The sequence below is a fragment of the Oncorhynchus mykiss genome, unplaced genomic scaffold (assembly GCF_013265735.2).
Source record: "Oncorhynchus mykiss isolate Arlee unplaced genomic scaffold, USDA_OmykA_1.1 un_scaffold_195, whole genome shotgun sequence".
Classification (NCBI taxonomy): Eukaryota; Metazoa; Chordata; class Actinopteri; order Salmoniformes; family Salmonidae; genus Oncorhynchus; species Oncorhynchus mykiss.
This window is the reverse complement of record NW_023493678.1, coordinates 728,243-753,768: the sequence shown is the minus strand read 5'-3', so window position 1 is coordinate 753,768 and position 25,526 is coordinate 728,243. Positions and strand designations below refer to the sequence as shown.

Genomic DNA, 25,526 nt, shown 5'->3' with positions numbered 1-25,526 from the left:
GTTACACCAGGAAAGCACAATCCCTCTATCAGTGCTCAGACTGAATAGACTGAATTATAGGCTGAGAGAGGCTGGACTGGGGGCTTGTAGGCCTGTTGTAAGGCAGGTCCTCACCAGACATCACCGGCAACAACGTCACCTATGGGCACAAACCCACCGTCGCTGGACCAGACAGGACTGGCAAAAAGTGTTCTTCACTGACGATTCGCGGTTTTGTTTCACCAGGGGTGATGGTCGGATTTGCGTTTATCGTCGAAAGAATGAGCGTTACAGAGGCCTGTACTCTGCAGCGGGATCGATTTGGAGTTGGAAGGTCCGTCATGGGCTGGGGCGGTGTGTCACAGCATCATCGGACTGAGCTTGATGTCATTGCAGGCAATCTCAATGCTGTGCGTTACAGGGAAGACATCCTCCTCCCTCATGTGGTACCCTTCCTGCAGGCTCATCTTGACATGACCCTGCAGCATGACAATGCAACCACGCACAGAACGAGCAGTATGGCTGATTTCCTACAAGACAGGAATGTCAGTGTTTTGCCATGGCCAGCAAAGAGCCCAGATCTCAATTCCATTGAGCATGTCTAGGACCTGTTAGATCGGATGGAGAGGACAGGGCCATTCCCCCCTAGAAATGTCTGGGATCTTGCAGGTGCCTTGATGGAAGAGTGGGGTAACATCTCACAGGAATAACTGGCAAGTCTGGTGCAGCCCATGAGGAGGAGATGCACTGCAGTACTTAATGCTGCTGGTGGCCACACCAGATACTGACTGTTACTTTTGATTTTGCCCATCCCCTTTCGTTCAGGGACACAATATTAAATTTCTGTTCGCCACATATCTGTGGAACTTATTCAGTTTGTCTCAGTTTTTGAATCTTATGTTCGTACAAATATTTACACGTATTACGTTTGCTGAAAATAATTGCAGTTGACAGTGAGAGGACATACATACACACACACACACACACACACACACACACACACACACACACACACACACACACACACACACACACACACACACACACACACACACACACACACACACACACACACACACACACACACACATATATATACATACATACATACATACACTGCTCAAAAAAATAAAGGGAACACTTAAACAACACAATGTAACTCCAAGTCAATCACACTTCTGTGAAATCAAACTGTCCACTTAGGAAGCAACACTGATTGACAATACATTTCACATGCTGTTGTACAAATGGAATAGACAACACGTGGAAATTATAGGCAATTAGCAAGACACCCCCAATAAAGGAGTGGTTCTGCAGGTGGGGACCACAGACCACTTCTCAGTTCCTATGCTTCCTGGCTGATGTTTTGGTCACTTTTGAATGCTGGCGGTGCTTTCACTCTAGTGGTAGCATGAGACGGAGTCTACAACCCACACAAGTGGCTCAGGTAGTGCAGCTCATCCAGGATGGAAAAATCAATGCGAGCTGTGGCAAGAAGGTTTGCTGTGTCTGTCAGCGTAGTGTCCAGAGCATGGATGCGCTACAAGGAGACAGGCCAGTACATCAGGAGACGTGGAGGAGGCCGTAGGAGGGCAACAACCCAGCAGCAGGACCGCTACCACCGCCTTTGTGCAAGGAGGAGCACTGCCAGAGCCCTGCAAAATGACCTCCAGCAGGCCACAAATGTGCATGTGTCTGCTCAAACGGTCAGAAACAGACTCCATGAGGGTGGTATGAGGGCTCGATGTCCACAGGTGGGGGTTGTGCTTACAGCCCAACACCGTGCAGGACGTTTGGCATTTGCCAGAGAACACCAAGATTGGCAAATTCGCCACTGGTGCCCTGTGCTCTTCACAGATGAAAGCAGATTCACACTGAGCACGTGACAGATGTGACAGAGTCCGGAGACGCCGTGGAGAACGTTCTGCTGCCTGCAACATCCTCCAGCATGACTGGTTTGGCGATGGGTCAGTCATGGTGTGGGGTGGCATTTCTTTGGGGGGGGCGCACAGCCCTCCATGTGCTCACCAGAGGTAGCTTGACTGCCATTAGGTACCGAGATGAGATCCTCAGACCCCTTGTGAGACCATATGCTGGTGCGGTTGGCCCTGGGTTCCTCCTAATGCAAGACAATGCTAGACTTCATGTGGCTGGAGTGTTTCAGAGTGGCCCGCCCGTTCCCCAGACCTGAATCCAATTGAGCACATCTGGGACATCATGTCTCGCTCCATCCACCAACGCCACGTTGCACCACAGACTGTCCAGGAGTTGGCGGATGCTTTAGTCCAGGTCTGGGAGGAGATCCCTCAGGAGACCATCCGCCACCTCATCAGGAGCATGCCCAGGCGTTGTAGTGAGGTCATACAGGCACGTGGAGGCCACACACACTACTGAGCCTCATTTTGACTTGTTTTAAGGACATTACATCAAAGTTGGATCAGCCTGTAGTGTGGTTTTCCACTTTAATTTTGAGTGTAACTCCAAATCCAGACCTCCATGGGTTGATACATTTGATTTCCATTGATAATTTTTGTGTGATTTTGTTGTCAGCACATTCACCTATGTAAAGAAAAAAGTATTTAATAAGAATATTTCATTCATTCAGATCTAGGATGTGTTATTTTAGTGTTCCCTTTCTTTTTTTGAGCAGTGTACATACATACATACATACATACATACAGTGGGGCAAAAAAGTATTTAGTCAGCCACCAATTGTGCAAGTTCTCCCTCTTAAAAAGATGAGAGAGGCCTGTAATTTAAATCATAGGTACACTTCAACTATGACAGACAAAATGAGAAAAGAAAATCCAGAAAATCACATTGTAGGATTTTTAATGAATTTATTTGCAAATTATGGTAGAAAATAAGTATTTGGTCACCTACAAACAAGCAAGATTTCTGGCTCTCACAGACTTGCAACTTCTTCTTTCAGAGGCTCCTCTGTCCTCCACTCATTACCTGTATTAATGGCACCTGTTTGAACTTGTTATCAGTATAAAAGACACCTGTTCACAACCTCAAACAGTCACACTCCAAACTCCACTATGGCCAAGACCAAAGAGCTGTCAAAGGACACCAGAAACAAAATTGTAGACCTGCACCAGGCTGGGAAGACTGAATCTGCAATAGGTAAGCAGCTTGGTTTGAAGAAATCAACTGTGGGAGCAAATATTAGGAAATGGAAGGCATACAAAACTACTGATCTGGGTCTCCACGCAAGATCTCACCCCGTGGGGTCAAAATGATCACAAGAACGGTGAGCAAAAATCCCAGAACCACACGGGGGGACCTAGTGAATGACCTGCAGAGAGCTGGGACCAAAGTAACAAAACCTACCATCAGCAAGGGCATTGAAGATGAAACGTGGCTGGGTCTTTCAGTATGAAAATGATCCCAAACAAACCGCCCGGGCAACAAAGGAGTGGCTTCGTAAGAAGCATTTCAAGGTCCTGGAGTGGCCTAGCCAGTCTCCAGATCTCAACCCCATAGAAAATCTTTGGAGGGAGTTGAAAGTCTGTGTTGCCCAGCAACAGCCCCAAAACATCACTGCTCTAGAGGAGATCTGCATGGAGGAATGGGCCAAAATACCAGCAACAGTGTGTGAAAACCTTGTGAAGACTTACAGAAACGTTTGACCTCTGTCATTGCAAAAGTATTGAGATACACTTTTGTTATTGACCAAATACTTATTTTTCACCATAATTTCAAATAAATTCATTAAAAATCCTACAATTTCTCATTTTGTCTGTCATAGTTGATTTAATGTGACCCTCTTCCTGTCTCGTAACAGATCCAGCCCCTGACGGTTGCCCTGACCCAGACTACATCCCCAGGTCCAGATGATTCCAGCAGGCACAGCCCAGGAGGTTCAGCAGAGGCTCCTCCAGCAGCAGGTGGTGACTGCAGCTGCCTCGTTTCAGATACAGACCCCCCCTCCTCACAGCCCGGCCCAACAGGCCCCAGTTTCCGCTGCAGCAGAGTCCCCAGTACAGCAGCAGCCAGCCAAGGGCCAGGCTCGCGGAGGGGCCATGAGGGGCAAGACCCAGTCCAAGCCCAGCGGGGGCAGCAGCTAGGTGCCCACAGGACTAGTTAGAGCTCCCCTTTCAGCTAGGCTAAGCAGGACATCTCATCAGTGTAAATGCACTCAGTGACTGAGGAGCAGCATTATGAAGAGATCCAGCGTTATGAAGGAGTGGTGGAGTCCAGTTTGAGGTGGCTGTGTTGAATCTAACCTGGTTTAAGGAACTGCTCCATGTAAAGGAATGACCTGTCTTTTAAGAGTGTCATCATCTATCTTCAACACAGTACTGTAACTGTCGGCTGTTTCCTTCGCGACTGTTTCAGAAGGTCTCCCCTGGAGGAAACCTGGACCAACATCCAGGGGGAGGTTTAAGATCAGAAAAGCAGAAAAACAATATTCATGCCTTTTTTAAAATTGATGAATATATTGTTACTCCATAGATATCCTGTGGCTATGGGCTGGTGCATAGCTCATTTGGGGAATGTCCATTTGAATAATGTTTTGTGTATTCATACATTGTCCCTGTCCGCCTTGATGATATTATTCTCATGCTTACCGTTTATGATGTCTGTAATTTCATAGTTGGTAGATACAGAAAAGACCCTTCTTGTTAAAAAAACCTATGTAGTGATAATCATATCTTTACGTTGTAAGTTTGAGCTATGTAGTCTGAAGAAAGCTTGTGATTGTGTCTCTGGCACCCGGATAAGCACGCATCCTGCGTTATCTCCCAAGGCAGGCAGTATTACCACTGCACTGGATAACCTAGCTGTCTATAGTGGCAACCAGCTAATATTTTCATTACATAAAGTGCATTCGGAAAGTATTCAGACCCCTTGACCTTTTCCACATTGTTATGTTACAGGCTTATTCTAAAATGGATTAAATCGTCCCCCCCTTCTACAGATAATAACCCATAATAAGAAAGCAAAAACTGATTTTTTTAATCAAAAACCTATGTACTAAAAATAAAATACTGATCACATTTACAAATATTCAGACCCTTTACTCAGTACTTTGTTGAAGCACCTTTGGTAGCGATTACAGCCTCGAGTCTTCTTGGGTATGACGCTACAAGCTTGGTACACCTGTATTTGGGGAGTTTCTCCCATTTTTCTCTGCAGATCCTCTCATGTTCTGTCGGATTGGATGGGGAGAGTCGCTGCAGTTTTTTCAGGTCTCTCCAGAGATGTTCGATTGGGTTCAGGTCCGGACTCTGGCTGGGCCATTCATGGACATTCAGAGACTTGTCCCAAATCCACTCCTGCATTGTCTTGGCTGTGTGCTTAGGGTCGTTGTCCTGTTGGAAGATGAACCTCTGGAACAGGTTTTCATCAAGGATCTCTGTACTTTGCTCCTCCTTTCCCAGGATCCTGATGCAGGCCAAAGAGTTCAATCTCGGTATCATCAGATCAGAGAATATTGTTTCTCATACCCTTCCCCCAGGTCTGTGTTTCTTTCCAAATCATGTCCAATCAATTGAATTTACCACAGGACTCCAAACAAGTTGTAGAAACATCTCAAGGATGATCAATGGAAACAGGATGCACCTGAGATCAATTTCGAGTCTCATAGCAAAGGGTCTCAATAATTATTTAAATAAGTTAATTCTGTTTTTATTCTTAATAAATTTGCTAAAATGTTCTACACTTTTCGCTTTGTCATGAGGTGTTTTGTGTAGCTTAATGAGGAAAAATTAATTGTATCAATTTTAGAATAAGGCTGTAATGTAACAATGTGGAAAAAGTCAAGTGGTCTGAATACTTTCCGGATGCACTGTAAGTTTACTTTTTATAACACATTTCCTGTGATATAACCGTTGGGAAATAATGGGTACTACTACCGTATAATAGGTTAAATCAAAAGATGGAATAAGCTGCAATAGATAAAAGCCTTTCTCAGTGTTTTAGTCATGAGGGAGAAAAGAAAGCTCTCAACAGCGCTGTCTGTTTTCCCCTGCTGGCTGCTGACAGTGGCAGATATATCAGAAGAGAAAACATTTATTTGGGCCGGAGGGCAGAGATTCAGGCCTAAAGCCACTCAGAATATCCTAGATCACTGGATCAGTGGGCATATCACACAGTGTCAGAAGAGTCAGACTGTGTAGAAGGGCTATACACACACCACTATAGTTCATGTTGCTATCACTGCTAACATTTAAAAGACCAGTATTGTAATCTGGTCTGTTAACGGGAGCACATAAGAAGACAAAGGCCAATTTAATGCAATGAATGACGTTTAATAAATTGTCTGACGTTACTTGGTCTTTAAGGACTGTTTGAAGGGCTTGAACAGGCCTTTGGAGATGGCAGAAAACATCCTGACGAGAAGTGGACGTTTGTGAGGCGTCTCCTGTTGGGAGCTGGCGGGGAGATCCTTTGGCAGTGCAGACATGGCAGCATGTGGCACTATGCTGGGCACTACAGGAGAGAGAGAGAGAGTTTACATGCACTTTAATTCAGAAATGATGTAATGTATGTTACAACTCAACATAACTGACACTGATAAATGAGAACCAACAGCTTGAGTTTTGGAGAATATAATTACTTTTACATAAGAGATGACTACTGATTGCGTATATAACCTTTGTAAGGTTATTTTGAAGTGGCATTTCTTTGTACACCAATATCTCAAACAGACTGTTGTCCTGTTGTGTGAACTTACGCATGCCATCTTCAGCAGTGGTCTGTACTTGTTCTGATTCAGAGCGGTGGGAATCCTTCTTGTTCCCCTTCTTGAATAGCTAAGTATTTAAAGAGAAAAACATGTTTTAAAAAATGTCACAGCTGAACAACCTCATGATGATAACAATCACACCTACCACACCAGCACAACAACATTTATGATTGGTTTTGGAATGAACGGATGGTTTTAGATTTTTACACTGAATAGCATTGTTTACTCACATTATCTCCCACAACTGTTCATTTAAATACGTTTGCTGTACCTTTAAGTTGCTTGTCAGCCTGACCAGCCTTTGTAGAAAAGATAGTTTCCCGCTGCTAGCCCTCACATCCTCAGCCAGTGGAAGAGCCTTAGGCCCGGTGGTTTTGACTGATGTTCTTGAGGCTGCCCTCAATGCCTCATTACATCTGTGGAGAAGCGCTTCACTCAAAGACTTGACAAGAATCCTATCAAATGAAGAGTCCTGAGTCGACACGGCCTGTTGGAGGATTTTCTCCGAGCCAAACTCCTCCAACAGATTTTTATAGACGACTCTGTAGACTTTATGAATCCTCAAGTTCTCTGGATAGGCTTGTGTCTCAGAGCAGCCTGACCATGCACAGAAGACCTCCATAACTTTAGGGATCAGGTCTTGTGACTTGCGTGTGGCGTCAACTGGGTAATCTTCTGCTGGGGTTTGGATTTCTGTTAGAATTCTCATTACTAACATGCTGATGAGGCCGGTGACGTCATCATCACTGCCCAAGTTATCAGAGGATGGGGTTGGAAGTGTGACATCTTTGACCATGTCTGGGCTGGTTGACATATCGTCCCTGACAATGTTTTGAGCTACACCAGAATGACTGGTGGTATCCACTTCCTCTCCATCAATGTTGGCCTTCAAGATTTGTGCTGCATTGGAGGTCTCGCTTGTTGCCATAATGGTGCCAGAAGGAGACAGCCGAGGGGAGGACTTGCCACTCAATAGATTGCCTACATCAGATATAGTGGTTTCAGATGTTTGGAGAGATTCAGTTGGAGAGGATCCTCTACTTTCTGCATCAGAATGCACAGAGTACATGACCTGGCTTACCATAACTTTGGTAAAGAGACTGACTGTGTCACTAAATACTGATGAAGAAGAAGAGCTAGAAATTCTATCTTCAGACACTCTAGCCAACACCTTGGCCCCCTGAGCCAAACTCATTGAAGTTGAATAGGGCACAAAACTAGGAAGCAGGAGGCACTTAACAGACTCCTCTACAAACAGCTGAACCAGCTCGTAAGTTGTGTGCTTCCCCACCTTGTCATTCCTCTTCAGCTTCGAAAGGATGGTATCAGATGCACTCTTTCCAGCCGCCACTGTCAGTCCCAGAGGGGTCAAGTTGCTATCGGAAATTATGCGGGTGACTTGGTGACTGAGATCACGGGAGAGAGCACCAATCCTACCCTGAGATATGAGCTCCTCCAGTCTAGCTATTGCATCTGTTAGATCAGGGTGAGATGTAACCTGCCCTTCTGCCTCTGGATATACCTTCTTCATGATGGTATCGGCTATGGCAAACATGCTTGTTCTGGCATCACACACCATTGTTTTTGGCTTAGTAGATTTGCTCATGTCAATGACTGAACATCTTACAATGGGCTGAGCAGTACTCTCGGGTAACTCAGAAGGAATGGGAGTGCCAGGGAGTGCAAATTCCCACTCTGTCTTCTGTGATTTGGCAGTTGAGAATGACAACGAGGAGGAAGACCGCAGTGACTCTTGATAGACCAATTCCTCGCCACATTCGCTGCTTATCTTCTCAATGTTCTCCAGCATAGTTCCAACCACTTTATCTATTTGTGAAAGCTGTCCTGCAGCCACCATTTGGTCAGATTTTGACAGTTGCTCCTGGACACTGCTGATGATACTGTCCTCTGGCATTACCAGGTGGGCTTTCAGTGAGGTCTGGGAACTTTAAAATGAACAAGCAAAGCATGTTAATTGCTGTCTGAAGTTGGAAAATCGATATCTTAGTGCTAACAAATCTAACAAGCATTATAATTGAGTATTCTAAATGTAATTTATATGTGTGCATTAGATATTGCAAAACACACCTGTTAGAAAGCTGGAAAATATTGAAATGGGGAAATTATTGTTCATCAGTTTGAGGGTTAGGAATAACTGCACGCACACACACACACACACACACACACACACACTATGGGGAACATACAGTACCTCTTGGAAGAGGGTGTGCTAGACCTTGGTCGGAGAGCCCTGCTGCCACAGTTACTTCGCCAAATATTTAACTTCCTGGATGAGCTCCAGTCTTTTCTGCTCAAAGGCAGTGAAGGATCTTGCACTGCCACCCCTCTTGAGTGAGTCAGCGTTGTCATAAAAGCCCGTCACCCCTAGAATGCGGGCCAGGGCCGGCAGCAGGATCTGCAGGGTGGTCTGTGCAATGAAGTTGACAATGGTCTTGCACAATTTTGCAAGCTGTTCCTTTGTCATCTGCATTGCACAAACAAAACAGAACACAGCAGGTTTGGCAATGAAACTCTGATGTAAAGTATTCTAGATTGAACAGAATGCATTTCATCAACATCGTTTTCCTTATCTGTGACTGAATTAAAAGTTGGATGAAGTATGACAGACTAATGAACGTAATAGCAGAATAGAACTATGGTTAATTCCTCTCTCTTGATTCAACACAACATTCCCAAATCAAAGGTCAAAGGCTGATGGAGAAACTTACAGGTTTTTAAATCCTTTATAGATCACTTGCCATTGCCTAGAAAAGAAAAAAGAAATGTGTTTTACTTACTTTTTATTTCCTTCTGCACAAAATATGTGAGGCTAGAGCAAAACATGGTTCTAACATACTCATCAGTAAGATTGCGCATGAATGAGATGAGGATTGGGTAGCAGTCCTCCATCTCATCTTTGTTGCCTGGACCGAATGCAGCCTTAAGAGCATTCTTCTCCAAGAGCTCAATAACAGATCCTTTGTCCGGGTGTTTATTCCTCAATCCTAAATATGTTATTACCATATAGGACAATTCAGGATAAGTCAGACGCTTTTCTCTTAATACAATACTTCGATAAAATTGCTACAATAGGACTATTGAATAAAACTATCCATGCAACATTTCTTACTGACTACAGTTTCTAACATGACCTTTATCTATGATATTCAAGTTTAGAGAACCAACATACTACAGAGGGAAAATCTATGACCTGCATCCGTATCAGTGCCCTGCTCCCCTGACTTCTTGGCACTACTTTTCCTCTTCACCTTGGATAGAATATAATAGATTCCAGATCACAAATAATAGACATGTTACATCAGGTCAATGCAGCTATTGTGACAATTGAGTGTTACTAGTCTAGTAGTTGCCCTGTCACTCCTGCCATTTTACCTTTCCTGTCTTCTTGGGCTCCTTCTTGAGCTGGGCCACTGGTTCTTCCTCAACAACCTCCCTCCCCTCCCTCGGGGGATCATCATCATCTCTCTGTACTACTTGAAGGACATAGGAATTTCATGTCAATGTCAGATTAGATTCTTGCAAAGGACATCATAGAGCTACAGCCATATCAGAGCTAAACTGGTGATTGACTTAATAGAGAGAATTAGACATTTGTTTTGCAATAGCCTATGTTATCTTAAATGACGTTTTCCTTAGTTACATTCCCAAATATTTAGTGTCATTTAACCTACCCTTTCTTCATCCATAATAGCATACAGTATTTTTTATATCTCGAAAAACTTGTCCTTATCTGTGTTGTTTTCACTCATGTTGAGTTTACTGAGGACAATATTGCAGCCACTGACGAATTAAGAACTTCATACCACGTCATGGAATGTTAGACCTTTATGCACATTCCCATTCTCTCATTAATATTGGGGGAGAAATATATTGATCAGATCAGATTACACACTTTCCCCATCAACCGTTTTCGATACAGCTAGGCCCACATTGAAATCTGTTCACTAAGCACTGCGACTCAGCAGGTCAAAACAGAAATAAACCTAGTCTAATTTCGTGTCGACCTCTTTTGGACGTATTTCGGGAACCCCATTTGGTGAGCCAGTTGATTGATCTATTCCTTATAGTGCATTCCTTAAAAGTAGGCCTACATTAGGGAATAAGGTGCTATTTGGTAGCATATTCCTCTCTAGCCCATGCCTCCACCAATCCAATGATTTTAGATTTGTAGGAAGAAGCGAACGAGAGTGTACACTTCAGGAGAAGGGAGATATTATTGGACTGTATCCCTAGGCTATAGCTAGGCCTAAACCAAGTAGCCTTGAGTACGATCCCAAAAGCTTGGATTGCCAAAGGCCTATCAGAGCTAAATTGGTGATAACAACTTTAAACTTACTGTAAAACATGTTCTACCTTCCCCTATATTTCACTTACCTTTTCTTCCACCATAGCTAATTGTATATCCCGAAAAACATGTCATTGACTGTTTTGGCTTTGCTACTTTCATGTCGAGTTATGATAAAATAGCATTTTTGCAGACGCAGACTTTTAGTTAGTCGGGGACGTCATGGACTGAAGGCAGTAGAGGTTAATTGGTTTTAAGAAATGTTTATATGTCGCCCTCTTGTGGAATTATTTAGGTACAACAACGTGTTGTGTAGGATCCAAATGATTGTTTTCTCCTCATCCCTGTGTTTCGTCCTATTATTAGTCATAAACAGAGAGCAATACACTTTAATAGTAAAGAGGCAACACTCTTTGTTCCGGTAACCTGCTTCACTCAATGTGATACGGTATCGCTATTATTATTATTTATTTTTTTTAATTTTAGAACACATTCAAGAACCTCCAGAAGCTAACTAGCTAAAAGCTATTTAGTCATTGTTAGCTGCTTTTACCTTCTGCACAGATACCAGCCCTGTTCTTAGCCTGGATAATACTCGCCAGTCTACTAGTATCGGACTGTCTCTCCACAACAACGCCGGATTCCTGCCGTAATCCCTGGACCACTACTTCTGATCTTCACAGCTAGATCACATCTTGCAGCTAACTAGCTCACAGCTAGCTTGCACTCATCGTGGCATCCAGTACCGAAGCTATCCCTGAGGCCCACCTCCCGGCCTACTCAGCTGTTCTCCCGAACCCCACTCATACACGGCTAGAGCCCAATACTCCACCTGATCCTTGCTGTAAACTATGGACCTTGGCACCGGTTCATCGCTGCTACCGATTGGCTATAGTGGATCTATAGTGGATAACGCCACTGCCACGAAGGTAGCACCAGTTAGCCGTGAGCCAGGCGCATCTCCCTGCTAGCATTCTAAATTCTACAATACCTCTTTCGCCATCTGGCTTGGATTCTCTGTCGACACGGCCCCCCGCCGCACCACCACGACTGGTCTGCCGACGAATACTCCATCCGCTGTGCCTTCAACCGGCCTCCGTCAGAGGGCTACTAACTTTAAACGCCGTGTAGCCCGCGTGCTAGCGTAATGGCGCCTTCCCTGTTCCATCTACTGCTGCCTTCTGGACACTATTATCACTTGGTTACATAGCTGATGCCTGCTGGACTGTCGATTAATCACGGTACTCCATTCTGTTTATTTATTTTATTTTACCTGCTGTTGTTGTGTTAGCTGATTAGCTGTTGTTGTCTCACCTGTTGTTTTAGCTAGCTCTCCCAATCAACACCTGCGATTACTTTATGCCTCGCTGTATGTCTCTCTCAAATGTCAATATGCCTTGTATACTGTTGTTCAGGTTAGTTTTCCTTGTTTTGGTTTACAATGGAGCCCCTAGTTCCACTATTCATACCTCTGATACCTCCTTTGTACCACCTCCCACACATGCGGTGACCTCTATGAGGTTTCTGTGTTTTACACTATAGCCATTACCATATGTGTATTCCCAGCAGCTCTGGCCATCTGAGGGAGCTCTTAATCACCCCAGACATAAGCAGTGCCACTGCATTCCCACTGCAGTACTTGATGGACTCCAGCAAAGATGATGGCATCTGTTTTGTCACCATACTGGTGATAAGGTTGCTATCGGAGATCAGACCCTCAGCCCTAGATGGACCCTCCCAACAGGCAGCAGATCTGACAGAAACATCTCAGCAACTCATCAGACAAGTCCTGTCTGAGTTCTGTGCTGCATCTAGATTATCCAGGACACAGGCATATTCCCAGAACCTGAACATCCAAAGGGTGTTCAGAGGTGTACATAAAAACCTCATGGAGGAGTTTGGCTCTTATAACACCCTGCAAGCTGCTATGTCCTCCCAGGACCCTGCATTTGACAGAGTCCTGGTAAAGTCCTTGACCCAGCAGCTGGTACAGGGATGCAAGGAGGCGTCAAGACCAGCTTCTGCTGCAACAAACCCATCAGACCAGGCTGAGACAGAGAGGGGGGCAGAGCAGAAAGCAAGAAGGAGCTTCCTTTGCTTTTCAATGACCAAACTCAGGATCAACTTCAAGGTATAGCAGGGAGTTAGCATTTGTTTTTTGTTCCAGTTAGGTGCTGATGTTATTGATGTGGCTATGATAAGACAAATACATTAAATAAATGTTTTATTCATCACTAAATTGTTGCCTTGGATTCAGAAGTGTTCCATTTATTTATTCTCTGTACCATTTTCTTTACCTTTCATCTGTTAGCGTTCCAAGAGAGCAAACAAAAAGGACTGTCATTCAGTCCAGGAACAGACTGAGATTCCCTCTACTGATGGACATTGCATAGGTAAGGATGTTTTAGAGCTCTGCTATAGCTTGTAGTTTTGGTTTAGGTGTGTGTTAGAAACATAGGTATGCCTACCAAACTCATAGCACTTGTTATTTTTCAACGTTACTATTCTGCATCTCTCTCTCCCCCCCAGTTGGAGAGGTTTCTCCCTCCATATCTCAGTCTGTCAAAAAACGATCCTTGATTGTCAGGGTCTTTTCAGCAATGATGAAGCCATTCAGGCGCTTCACCAAGAAGAACCTGTAACCTGTTACGCTGCATGAAGAACTACTTATGTAACAGCAAGACTTTTGACAAGAGGAATTTCTGCATGTCTACCCTTTCAAAGTCTATTTGATCAAATAAATGCCATTGATTTTACAATAATTTCAAGTGTTTTGGAAGATTGATAATACTGAAGCAGATTTTCTCAGAGAAATGCACTAGTTCCCCCTTGGTTACACATTTATTGTGCAGTTTTTTGAGTTGGCAGGACTTGGGGCAGCAGGTAGCCTTGTGGTTAGAGCATTGGGCCAGTAACTGAAAGGGTGCTAGGTCAGATCCCTGAGCTAACCATGTAAAAATATGACGTTCTGCTCCTGAACAAGGTAGTTAACCCACTGTTCCTAAGCTGTCATTGTAAATAAGAATTTGTTCTGCACTGACTTGTCTAGGAAAATAAATAAAATAACCACAGCATGACTCTAATACAATAGTTGCTGCATAGACTGTCAGATAACCAGATGTTCTCTATTAATTTAGTTAGATTGGTAAGAGCTTATTAGCAGCAAGGGGAAAACACATAGAGGAGAATTAGCTATCTGCAGCTAGATCAACCCTCTGAGATGTTTTCTATATGTTGAAACTATAAGGTCCAACAGTTGACAGTGTATGTCAGAGCCAAAAACCAAGCCATGAGGTCGAAGGAATTGTCCATAGAGCTCAGAGACATGATTGTGTCAAGACACAGATCTGGTGAAGGGTACCAAAACATTTCTGCAATATTGAAGGTCCCCAAGGACATAGTGGCCTCCATCATTCTTAAACGGAAGAAGTCTGGAACCACCAAGACTCTTCCTAGAGCTGGCCGCCAGGCCAAACTGAGCAATCGGGGGAGAAGGGCAGTGCAGTGGAGTATCTTCAACAGCCATAGGCCCAGGGATTTCACATCACATTCCATGATGCAATGCAGAATACGGCTTCACACAGAACAATCACCAAACCCATAAGATAACACTTAGCACAGCCAAACATCATGTATCACATGAAGAGGCATGTGTGTTCTCCAGATGTGATACCTTGTCATGGACCTGCTGTTTTGATCTTCGCTCTCTCCCTCTCCCCCACCTCTCTCTCTCCCTCTCTCTCTCTACCACACCTGTTGTCTCGACCTCTGAATGTTCGGCTATGAAAAGCCAACTGACAATTACTCCGGAGGTGCTGACCTGTTGCACCCTCTGTAACCACATTATTTTGTTGACTCTGCTGGTCATCTATGAAGAATGTTTGAACTACAGTACTTGAAGAACGATCTGGCCTTACGATCTGGCCATGTACGCTTATAATCTCCACCGGCACAGCCAGAAGAGGACTAGCCACCCCTCAGAGCCTGGTTCCTCTCTAGGTTTCTTCCTAGGTTCCTGTTTTTCTAGAGAGTTTTTCCTAGCCACCGTGCTTCTAAATCTGCATTGCATGCTATTTGAGGTTTTAAGCTGGGTGTCGGAATAAGCATTTTGTGACATCTGCCGATGTAAAAAGAGCTTTATAAATAAATTGTACTGATTGATTGATGATTGATTGTATGAAATGGAGTAGCATATATCCATCATGTAAAATGAACATTGAGCACTGTCTCCATGGAGTATAGCACTGCAGCCTTAGGCAATGTATATTTACGTGGTGCATAACATTATCTCATATCACATGCATGGCAAGACATGATTGATGTAATTAGATGCTCTGGAGAGATCCCACCTTCCTTCCCCAACACATGTAGAATGCTTAGAAACCACCAGAAACCTGTGAAATAGATCAACAGATGATGTTTTATCTTCTCTCAAGGTCTGTTGATTTACAGTATCTCAGAATCAGGAACTTGTCATATCCCATGTGATATGTCAAAACAAGTTGATACATGGTGCATTGGGTTTGTATTTATTGTGGATCCCCTTTAGCTGCAGCAGTTACTCTTCATGGGGTCCAGTAAAATGAAGGCAGTTATATAATTGTAAAAACATTCCCGATACAGTCACAACAGATTTCACAAAATCCATGTTCCTTTTTGATTTCGGGGCAGGCTGTCAACAGCACGTACTGTGACACTATGATAAGTCAACAATACCTCTAGGCATATCTGACGTCATGTATTTGATATCTTTATGTGAAGGTTCATGTCCATATTGACATCAGTTCATTGTGTTTGAGGACGGTTCACTGACCAGTTTCCAACGGATACGATTAGACTAGTTTAACAGTTACAGAACAGCTACAGTAGCCTATCAGAACAGCTGCAGTATCAGAGGCGCAGAGCCTTAATTAACGGGCTACACATAATGGCTGACGACAGCCAGGTAAGGTTCATTTTAGCCTACGTTTAATGAGCTTTACAGTTGTCCTAATCCCATCTTGTTCTAATGGCAAGTCTGCCTTAAGTGCAGAACCTATGGTTGATATTAGAAAATAAGTATGATTGGAAGTTTAGGCAAGTAATTCCAATTGGGGAATTGTTGTGGGATGTTAGCATACCATATTGCGCGTGTAGCATTCGTGCCATGGAGGATTGTGCAGGCCGGCAGGTTGCTACAGGATCCTAGTATCATGTATGTTATAGGGATCAGATCTGGCTGACTTTTTCACCTGAACTGCTCATTGGCTGTCCATAATGAGCCCAGCGAGCAGGATGTGTAGCTGGGCTCTGCAATAATTAGCTCCCAGAGCAATTACAAATAACTATTCTTGTTTTAAAAGCGTCATTACAACTAGCAACATGACGGTCAGTCACCTCTAAGCAGGACTCAGTAGAAACTCTATGTGTTGGATTTGTCCATGTCTCGCTAAATTAACCTAGCTACATTGACAGCCGTGGAGAATTTATACTACAGTTTTAAGGGATCTCTCTGAAGGTTTTAGATGATACAGTGGTGCTTCGTCCTCTGGATGAAGAAACATACATCTCGGCTTGGCTTCATTGCATTATTATTTGGGGAACGTTGACATGCCATTTGTGTTGACGGATGGATGAAAATAATGTAATAATAGTATCGTTATACATAGGCTACCAGGAAAATCCGCATGAGATATCCATAGAACTGAGCCCTGCTCCATTTCAGCACCATGCCGCGGTCTCAGGTGCTGCCCTGACGCGAAACATTTCAGCACCATGGCACTGTCCCCTGACGCCAAGAAACGTGTCAGCTCTATGCAGCGGACAGCTCCACAGTGCTGAAATAGTTCAAGCCCCCTTGAACGTCTGATTTGAAATTATTCTGCAAGTGGTTATAATTTATTGCACGTCCTAGTTTTGCAGCTTTACAACCTCAGAATTATAGCTAATGGATGGCAGCGAGTTACGTTTTTGTATATGGTTATGAATGACGATGCATGATAAACCATAAATTAAACACAAAAACGTGCACTTAGACATATTTTCGTTTGGCAGAACATTGACAAGCTTTGATTTGTTTTCTAATGACATTGACAATTCATATAGATATTAGACTTAGATCTAATTGTGACATCATGTGTGTATGACATCTTTGAAGAATGCTCTGGCTTCAGCCAATCGGAATCGAGTATTCAACAATGCTTTGGCATAATTCAAGGACGTTCATATTCACTTCAGTTGTCTGCCGATGGTTCACTGACGTTTTTTCAAAGGAGGTATTAGTATTTCCTCTAAACAGCCTACAACAATAAGCTACTCATCATGTCAGATGACAGCAAGGTATGGTTAATTTGCCTATTTTGAGTTTAGAGGAGAAATTACTAACAATAGTTTGATCCATGGCCTGAAATCTGACCACTATTGCCGTTTTGTTTAAAATAGGAGTGAATAAGTTGTTTCATAAAGTCACAACCTAGGACTGATATTGACCTCTTATTTATCCACCAGAGCGTGAAATGGGAGGATCCCCCGGATGACCAAAATAAGGTTGTGGAGAATATGAAGGATGAAACAGAGACACATGAGACCAGCAAAGACAGGACAAGAGGCAAGGTAAGAAATATGCTGTCCTTTACACATGCTCTGCCTACTTAGGCACAGATCTAGGATTAGTTTACTATCACTAAATCCTAGCCTTAAAGCATTAGGAGGAGACGCTACACTGACCTTAGATCTGCTATGAGACCTATAATCTGTTGTCATGTAGGCTAAACGTAAGTCCAGTGGCGGTGCCAAGAAGACTTCCGTGGAGGAGGACAGCAGCATTGGTGCAGGTCCGAGATTACTTCATGTTGGGTGCAGGTTGTGTTCAAATTCATCAGCACCGATCTGAGTAGATAGTATCTATATAGGTGAAAGCAATATAGTGGAGGCCCGCAGAGAGATGTGCTTTTACCTGTCCAGTGCAATCAAATCCCTAAAGGTGAAGGAAATTAGGGATCAAGTTCAGATTCAACTTTAGATTTCTCTTTGCGGTTTCCCAGAGTCTTCTCAGACACCCGGGTGTGGTTTCCGGGAAAGGGGATCTATCATTGAGCAGCTGGAGAAGGAGGCTCAGAGGACTCTAATGCCTTCTCTCAAGATTGGGACATGCTGTGCCCCAATCCTCCTCTCCTTCCTGAGGAGTCTAACTGATGAGCAAGTCCCATGTCTTTTTCCAACCTCACATACAACAACTCTGAATTTATTGTCATAGTGCACCTTCTAACCACAAATGGGATTTCAAACACTACACCTAACCCTAACATCACTGTAACCACACACCTAACTCTTCCTGTAAATCAAGAACAAAATATCTCATGGACTTGCTAATTGCTTAAATAAATACACGTTTATTTTCCCTGACATGGCTATCTAGTGACTCCACTAACTCAACACCAGTGTGCAGGTAAAATATGTTTCCTTTCTTTTCTTTTCTCTAGCCAATGGAGAGTGATTCAGCAGGGCATGAAAAATAATGTAAGTCTCTCCACATAAGGTTCTGGTCAAAAGTTGTGCGCTATATAGGGAATGGTGTCATGGAATTGCTTGATTGACAAAAACATTACTCTGTTTGTTGGCCATAGCTCACATTCGAGCAGCTCTCAATGCTGTGTCTGAAGATTGTTAAAGTCGTGACCCAGACAGCCCTCCGCATTCTCCTACCAGCGCTAGCTCGTATCATGGGGGTGAACCTGAGGAGTGGGGCAACCTCCCCAGAATCCCAGTGCTCTCTGACAGGGTCTGAGGATTCCTTAGGCGGTCTGGATGAGAGAGAGAAAAGGCTGCTGATCAGTGAGATGAACTACTGGACTAAGGAGAGGAGGAGGAATGGCAGTGCAGGATGCCACCAAAAATCCACTCGCAGGACCTCATCACCATGCTGTTTGCCTAAGAGGTATGTTCACAGCAATATTTCAACATAATAATTGCAAGACCTGATCCATACTTATCATAAATTATTAACTTGGAATTCACACCTTGTAGTTTTAAGTTCTGGTCAGAAATGTTGCCACTGGGGGGGTGGGTCCAGGTGAAAGTCATTTTTAACTGGGTAAGCCATGAAGTCATCTATGAATAAATAGATCAGGTACATGCCTTTCAGAAATAATCATATTCTGATGTCGTACAAACATAAAAATCAGGCAAAAAAATTGTGTCAGTTGGCTTTAGGCTTCTAGAACTACGGTGGTATGAGAAGTAATCCATCATTGCTCTAATTTGGTTTTCAGGCTCACTAATGACCCAGATTAGATGCAGTTGGTTACATTTGCATGGCTTAAGTGGTGATTGTGTGTTTATCTTCAAGGTCCCAGACCTCATTGCAGAGCTTGCCTGCAACTAGAGAGGCTCCCCTCATGGAGGAGCCTCTGAAGGCTCTTTTTGGGGTAACGGAAGAGAGCCTTCTGATATCCCTGGTTGAGGGTCACTCCAACCCCACCTCCTCCAGCTCCTCCGAGTTGAGCTGTGCTATCGTGGGGGAGGTGGTACACCAGCTTAACTCTGGCCTCTCAGTGGCCATTCAGGCCAGCCCGGGGAGTTGCCCCCCTATGGACAGTCAGGACATAGCAGCAGGCAAGGAGGTCATTCTAGTAGCCTCGGTTCAGATCCTGGCCGAGCTACAGAGCCAAACATCTGAGCCAGAGTGGGTAGGGTTTATCGAGCCCCTCATGGACCCTGTGACCGATGATGTGCTGGAGGCCATTGTCGGCACAATGGACAAAATGGCACAGGACTTCAACATCCTATTGGATCTGGCCAAGAAGATGACAATCTTGGGGTCTAAATTTCTGACCAATCTTCAATGTGACCTAGATGTTGAGTGTCCATCTGGGAAGGAAGGGACCACTCACTTTCTCAAAGAGACTGGATCCTCTACCAGTGTGGTGGCCAGAAAGATTCAGACCCTCTCTAGCCCCGACTTTCAGTCTAAAGCCCTGAAGGCGGTTAGCACCATCCTTACAAGGAAAGTCAGCAGCTCTTCTGGCATGGCTTCCTTCCTCTAGGCCTTCTAGTGCTGCTCCTAGCCTTACTGAAGCCCCGCCTGAATACCAGCTGCACAGCCCTGACATCTGTAACCTCCACTGCCACAGTGATTGTTAAGGCATTTGTGGGAGGCATGGAGACGATAGCATCATTTGAAGACACATGTGAAGCAGTTGATTGGCCAGTTCCTGTAAATGACCACAAAACAGGGTCTTCACAGAAGAGAACCTTCTCTCTAGCCGGCACACTCTATGGCCGTATACGAGCAAAGCTGAGGGACCTTTTAACTCTAGCCGCTCGAGAAGAAGGTGTGGCTAAGGATGCTTCTCTTCGGGAGTCTTCAGACACCCTGGAAAAGGCAACTGTTTCAACTGTTGAGGTCCAGTTACCCAGCACCGAACACAGTAGAGTTCACAGAGAGAGCCAACCAATACCAGCTCTCTGTCTCTCCAATCTGGATACCAGTACTCAAGAAGTTCTTAGCAGTGTTTTTTCCATCTACAAGTCAGAGTTATCAAAAGTGGAGAGTAAATCCTTAGCCGTTGTCAGTTCATCTGATGAGTCCCTAGAGGCTTGTTGGTTTGTTGATGGTGTCCTATCAAAGCTTGATGACTATACTATTTCCCAGTCACCCTCACCCAATGAAGACTTGAGCGTGAGTACTCAATATTCTCAACTGAGCTCAGAAGAGAGTGTCAGAATCACAGAGTCCTCAACTAGTCTGATTCAGAGCATTAAGAAGCTCTCTAGCAATGACTTTCAGACTCAGGCAGAAGAGGCAGTGAGTAAAGTGCTGATGAGATCCAGTCATTCCTTTATCACACAGATCAGCCATACTGGTCTTCAGAAAAGTCTGCAGGCTGGCTTATCATCTAACTCACCATCAGAGATCCATGTCCTTTCAGAATCCATGTCCTCCATGTCCTCTGAGAATACAGCCTCTGGATTAGTGGAAACCTTTGTCAAAGGAATGGCGACTATTTTCCAGAAAAATGAGTCCACTGACACTGTGCTACTGGAAAGAAGTGGGAGAGTTTCACAGTGCTCCCACGGGGGCTCCCAACTGGATGATACTGAATTGAGTGTTAAAATATCAGAGGAGAAGCTTTGGTCAACAGCTAAGAACATCTGCGTCAGTATGAAGAACACACTTAAGGATTTCTTCACAGGGCTGAAGCCATCCGGATCCGAAAGGACAGAAATGGCTTCTTCCAAAGAGACCCTTGGGGAAATCCTGGTTGCTATCCAGAGTGAAATCTCAAACTTCGGGCGAATGAAGGATTCCAGGGAGCTCCTTCAGATCAATGATATGGTAGGAACTATGCTGAAGGAGATTGAGAAAAGTGAGGATGACAGTGAACAAGTCTGCCAAGACATCCCTCGAACCTGTTCATCTTTATCCACTTCTTTAAATGGTCGTAGTTCCTTGTCCAGCTCTTCAAAGGGTCCTAGGTCAGAGTGTGAGTTAGAGATCAACCTCCCTGGCACTCCCATCCCTGACGAAGTGCCTTTTGATCTGACCTGCCCCATCGTCAGGAGCTCCTGCATCGACACCAGGGACTCTAAAATGCCAGAGATTTCTACAAGTGACCTAAAGACAAAGATGATGGCACACACAGATGAACCCCTGCATTGTAACAGTCCAATGACTGACAGCAGCCGACCACCGAGTGCTAAAGTCTCTTTTCGATCCTCCACTCCGTCTTTCACCAGCAAGGGAACCTCTTTGGTACCAAAGGGAGAGGGTATTGACATTGAAGAGAAGGAGGTGTGTATCCCCAGCAGCTCTGGCCATCTGAGGGAGCTCTTAATCATCCCGGACATCAGCAGTGCCACTACATTCCCACTGCAGTACTTGATGGACTCCAGCAAAGATGATGGCATCTGTTTTGTCACCATACTGGTGATAAGGTTGCTATCGGAGATCAGACCCTCAGCCCTAGATGGACCCTCCCAACAGGCAGCAGATCTGACAGAAACATCTCAGCAACTCATCAGACAAGTCCTGTCTGAGTTCTGTGCTGCATCTAGATTATCCAGGAAACACGGCATATTCCCAGAACCTGAACATCCAAAGGGTGTTCAGAGGTGTACATAAAAACCTCATGGAGGAGTTTGGCTCTTATAACACCCTGCAAGCTGCTATGTCCTCCCAGGACCCTGCATTTGACAGAGTCCTGGTAAAGTCCTTGACCCAGCAGCTGGTACAGGGATGCAAGGAGGCGTCAAGACCAGCTTCTGCTGCAACAAACCCATCAGACCAGGCTGAGACGGAGAGGGGGGCTGAGCAGAAAGCAAGAAGGAGCTTCCTTTGCTTTTCAATGACCAAACTCAGGATCAACTTCAAGGTATAGCAGGGAGTTAGCATTTGTTTTTTGTTCCAGTTAGGTGCTGATGTTATTGATGTGGCTATGATAAGACAAATACATTAAATAAATGTTTTATTCATCACTAAATTGTTGCCTTGGATTCAGAAGTGTTCCATTTATTTATTCTCTGTACCATATTCTTTACCTTTCTTCTGTTAGCGTTCCAAGAGAGCAAACAAAAAGGACTGCCATTCAGTCCAGGAACAGACTGAGATTCCCTCTACTGATGGACATTGCATAGGTAAGGATGTTTAAGAGCTCTGCTATAGCTTGTAGTTTTGGTTTAGGTGTGTGTTAGAAACATAGGTATGCCTACCAAACTCATAGCACTTGTTATTTTTCAACGTTACTATTCTGCATCTCTCTCCCCCCCAGTTGGAGAGGTTTCTCCCTCCATATCTCAGTCTGTCAAAAAACAATCCTTGATTGTCAGGGTCTTTTCAGCAATGATGAAGCCATTTAGGCGCTTCACCAAGAAGAACCTGTAACCTGTTACGCTGCATGAAGAACTACTTATGTAACAGCAAGACTTTTGACAAGAGGAATTTCTGCATGTCTACCCTTTCAAAGTCTATTTGATCAAATAAATGCCATTGATTTTACAAGAATTTCAAGTGTTTTGGAAGATTGATAATACTAAAGCAGATTTTCTCAGAGAAATGCACTAGTTCCCCCTTGGTTACACATTTATTGTGCAGTTTTTGAGTTGGCAGGACTTGGGGCAGCAGGTAGCCTTGTGGTTAGAGCATTGGGCCAGTAACTGAAAGGTTGCTAGGTCAGATCCCTGAGCTAACCATGTAAAAATATGACGTTCTGCTCCTGAACAAGGTAGTTAACCCACTGTTCCTAAGCTGTCATTGTAAATAAGAATTTGTTCTAAACTGACTTGTCTAGTAAAATAAATAAAATAACCACAGCTTGACTCTAATACAATAGTTGCTGCATAGACTGTCAGATAAGCAGATGTTCTCTATTAATTTAGTTAGATTGGTAAGAGCTTATTAGCAGCAAGGGGAAAACACATAGAGGAGAATTAGCTATCTGCAGCTAGATCAACCCTCTGAGATGTTTTCTATATGTTGAAAATATAAGGTCCAACAGTTGACAGTGTATGTCAGAGCAAAAACCAAGCCATGAGGTCGAAGGAATTGTCCATAGAACTCAGAGACATGATTGTGTCAAGACACAGATCTGGTGAAGGGTACCAAAACGTTTCTGCAATATTGAAGGTCCCCAAGGACACAGTGGCCTCCATCATTCTTAAACGGAAGAAGTCTGGAACCACCAAGACTCTTCCTAGAGCTGGCCGCCAGGCCAAACTGAGCAATCGGGGGAGAAGGGCAGTGGAGTATCTTCAACAGCCATAGGCCCAGGGATTTCACATCACATTCCATGATGCAATGCAGAATACGGCTTCACACAGAACAATCACCAAACCCATAAGATAACACTTAGCACAGCCAACCATCATGTATCACATGAAGAGGCATGTGTGTTCTCCAGACGTGATACCTTGTCATGGACCTGCTGTTTCGATCTTCGCTCTCTCTCTCCCTCTCCCCCACCTCTCTCTCTCCCTCTCTCTCTCTACCACACCTGTTGTCTCGACCTCTGAATGTTCGGCTATGAAAAGCCAACTGACAATTACTCCGGAGGTGCTGACCTGTTGCACCCTCTGTAACCACATTATTTTGTTGACTCTGCTGGTCATCTATGAAGAATGTTTGAACTACAGTACTTGAAGAACGATCTGGCCTTACGATCTGGCCATGTACGCTTATAATCTCCACCGGCACAGCCAGAAGAGGACTAGCCACCCCTCAGAGCCTGGTTCCTCTCTAGGTTTCTTCCTAGGTTCCTGTTTTTCTAGAGAGTTTTTCCTAGCCACCGTGCTTCTAAATCTGCATTGCATGCTATTTGAGGTTTTAAGCTGGGTGTCGGAATAAGCATTTTGTGACATCTGCCGATGTAAAAAGAGCTTTATAAATAAATTGTACTGATTGATTGATGATTGATTGTATGAAATGGAGTAGCATATATCCATCATGTAAAATGAACATTGAGCACTGTCTCCATGGAGTATAGCACTGCAGCCTTAGGCAATGTATATTTACGTGGTGCATAACATTATCTCATATCACATGTATGGCAAGACATGATTGATGTAATTAGATGCTCTGGAGAGATCCCACCCTCCTTCCCCAACACATGTAGAATGCTTAGAAACCACCAGAAACCTGTGAAATAGATCAACAGATGATGTTTTATCTCCTTTCAAGGTCTGTTGATTTACAGTATCTCAGAATCAGGAACTGTCATATCCCATGTGATATGTCAAAACAAGTTGATACATGGTGCATTGGGTTTGTATTTATTGTGGATCCCCTTTAGCTGCAGCAGTTACTCTTCATGGGGTCCAGTAAAATGAAGGCAGTTATATAATTGTAAAAACATTCCTGATACATTCACAACAGATTTCACAAAATCCATGTTCCTTTTTGATTTCGGGGCAGGCTGTCAACAGCACGTACTGTGACACTATGATAAGTCAACAATACCTCTAGGCATATCTGACGTCATGTATTTGATATCTTTATGTGAAGGTTCATGTCCATATTGACATCAGTTCATTGTGTTTGAGGACGGTTCACTGACCAGTTTCCAACGGATACGATTAGACTAGTTTAACAGTTACAGAACAGCTACAGTAGCCTATCAGAACAGCTACAGTAGCCTATCAGAACAGCTGCAGTATCAGAGGCGCAGAGCCTTAATTAACGGGCTACACATAATGGCTGACGACAGCCAGGTAAGGTTCATTTTAGCCTACGTGTAATGAGCTTTACAGTTGTCCTAATCCCATCTTGTTCTAATGGCAAGTCTGCCTTAAGTGCAGAAACTATGGTTGATATTAGAAAATAAGTATGATTGGAAGTTTAGGCAAGTAATTCCAATTGGGGAATTGTTGTGGGATGTTAGCATACCATATTGCGCGTGTAGCATTCGTGCCATGGAGGATCGTGCAGGCCGGCAGGTTGCTACAGGATCCTAGTATCATGTATGTTATAGGGATGAGATCTGGCCGACTTTTTCACCTGAACTGCTCATTGGCTGTCCATAATGAGCCCAGCGAGCAGGATGTGTAGCTGGGCTCTGCAATAATTAGTTCCCA

The 25,526-nt window shown here is 44.0% G+C and overlaps 3 protein-coding genes across 8 annotated transcripts in view; 1 reads left to right on the top strand and 2 right to left on the bottom strand.

Annotated features, from left to right (window-relative positions):
* LOC110512254 overlaps positions 1 to 10,173 on the bottom strand; it is a 50,376-nt gene extending 40,203 nt beyond the window's left edge. The window contains exons 1-2 of the mRNA XM_036972857.1: positions 10,070 to 10,173; positions 8,889 to 9,161 (exon numbers count right to left, since the gene is read on the bottom strand). The gene's annotated coding sequence lies outside the window, so the exon portion shown is untranslated. The remainder of the gene's footprint in view (positions 1 to 8,888; positions 9,162 to 10,069) is intronic.
* On the bottom strand, positions 6,134 to 8,841 carry LOC118947727. Of its 2 annotated transcripts, XM_036972817.1 has the most exons (4): positions 7,425 to 8,838; positions 6,948 to 7,305; positions 6,665 to 6,743; positions 6,139 to 6,420 (listed from the first exon to the last, which is right to left on the bottom strand). In XM_036972817.1, the coding sequence occupies exons 1-4, from the start codon at positions 7,460 to 7,462 to the stop codon at positions 6,257 to 6,259; spliced, it is 639 nt and encodes a 212-aa protein (XP_036828712.1). In that variant the 5' UTR covers positions 7,463 to 8,838; the 3' UTR covers positions 6,139 to 6,256. The 2 variants fall into 2 exon arrangements, with proteins under 2 accessions (XP_036828711.1, XP_036828712.1); XM_036972816.1 differs by having other exon boundaries at positions 6,134 to 6,420; positions 6,948 to 8,841.
* A 1,856-nt stretch (positions 10,174 to 12,029) lies between the features above and the next one.
* On the top strand, positions 12,030 to 20,020 carry LOC110515944. Of its 5 annotated transcripts, none has more exons than XM_036972859.1 (7): positions 12,030 to 12,223; positions 13,294 to 13,375; positions 17,469 to 17,573; positions 17,728 to 17,794; positions 18,005 to 18,479; positions 18,587 to 18,897; positions 19,309 to 20,020. In XM_036972859.1, exons 5-7 carry the CDS (start codon positions 18,468 to 18,470, stop codon positions 20,003 to 20,005), a joined length of 1,020 nt encoding a protein of 339 aa, XP_036828754.1. In that variant the 5' UTR covers positions 12,030 to 12,223; positions 13,294 to 13,375; positions 17,469 to 17,573; positions 17,728 to 17,794; positions 18,005 to 18,467; the 3' UTR covers positions 20,006 to 20,020. The 5 variants fall into 5 exon arrangements, 4 of the variants coding, with proteins under 4 accessions (XP_036828754.1, XP_036828755.1, XP_036828753.1 ...); XM_036972860.1 differs by lacking the exon at positions 12,030 to 12,223 and adding an exon at positions 13,067 to 13,113; XM_036972861.1 differs by lacking the exons at positions 12,030 to 12,223; positions 13,294 to 13,375 and adding an exon at positions 17,052 to 17,300.
* Positions 20,021 to 25,526: the final 5,506 nt, after the last annotated feature.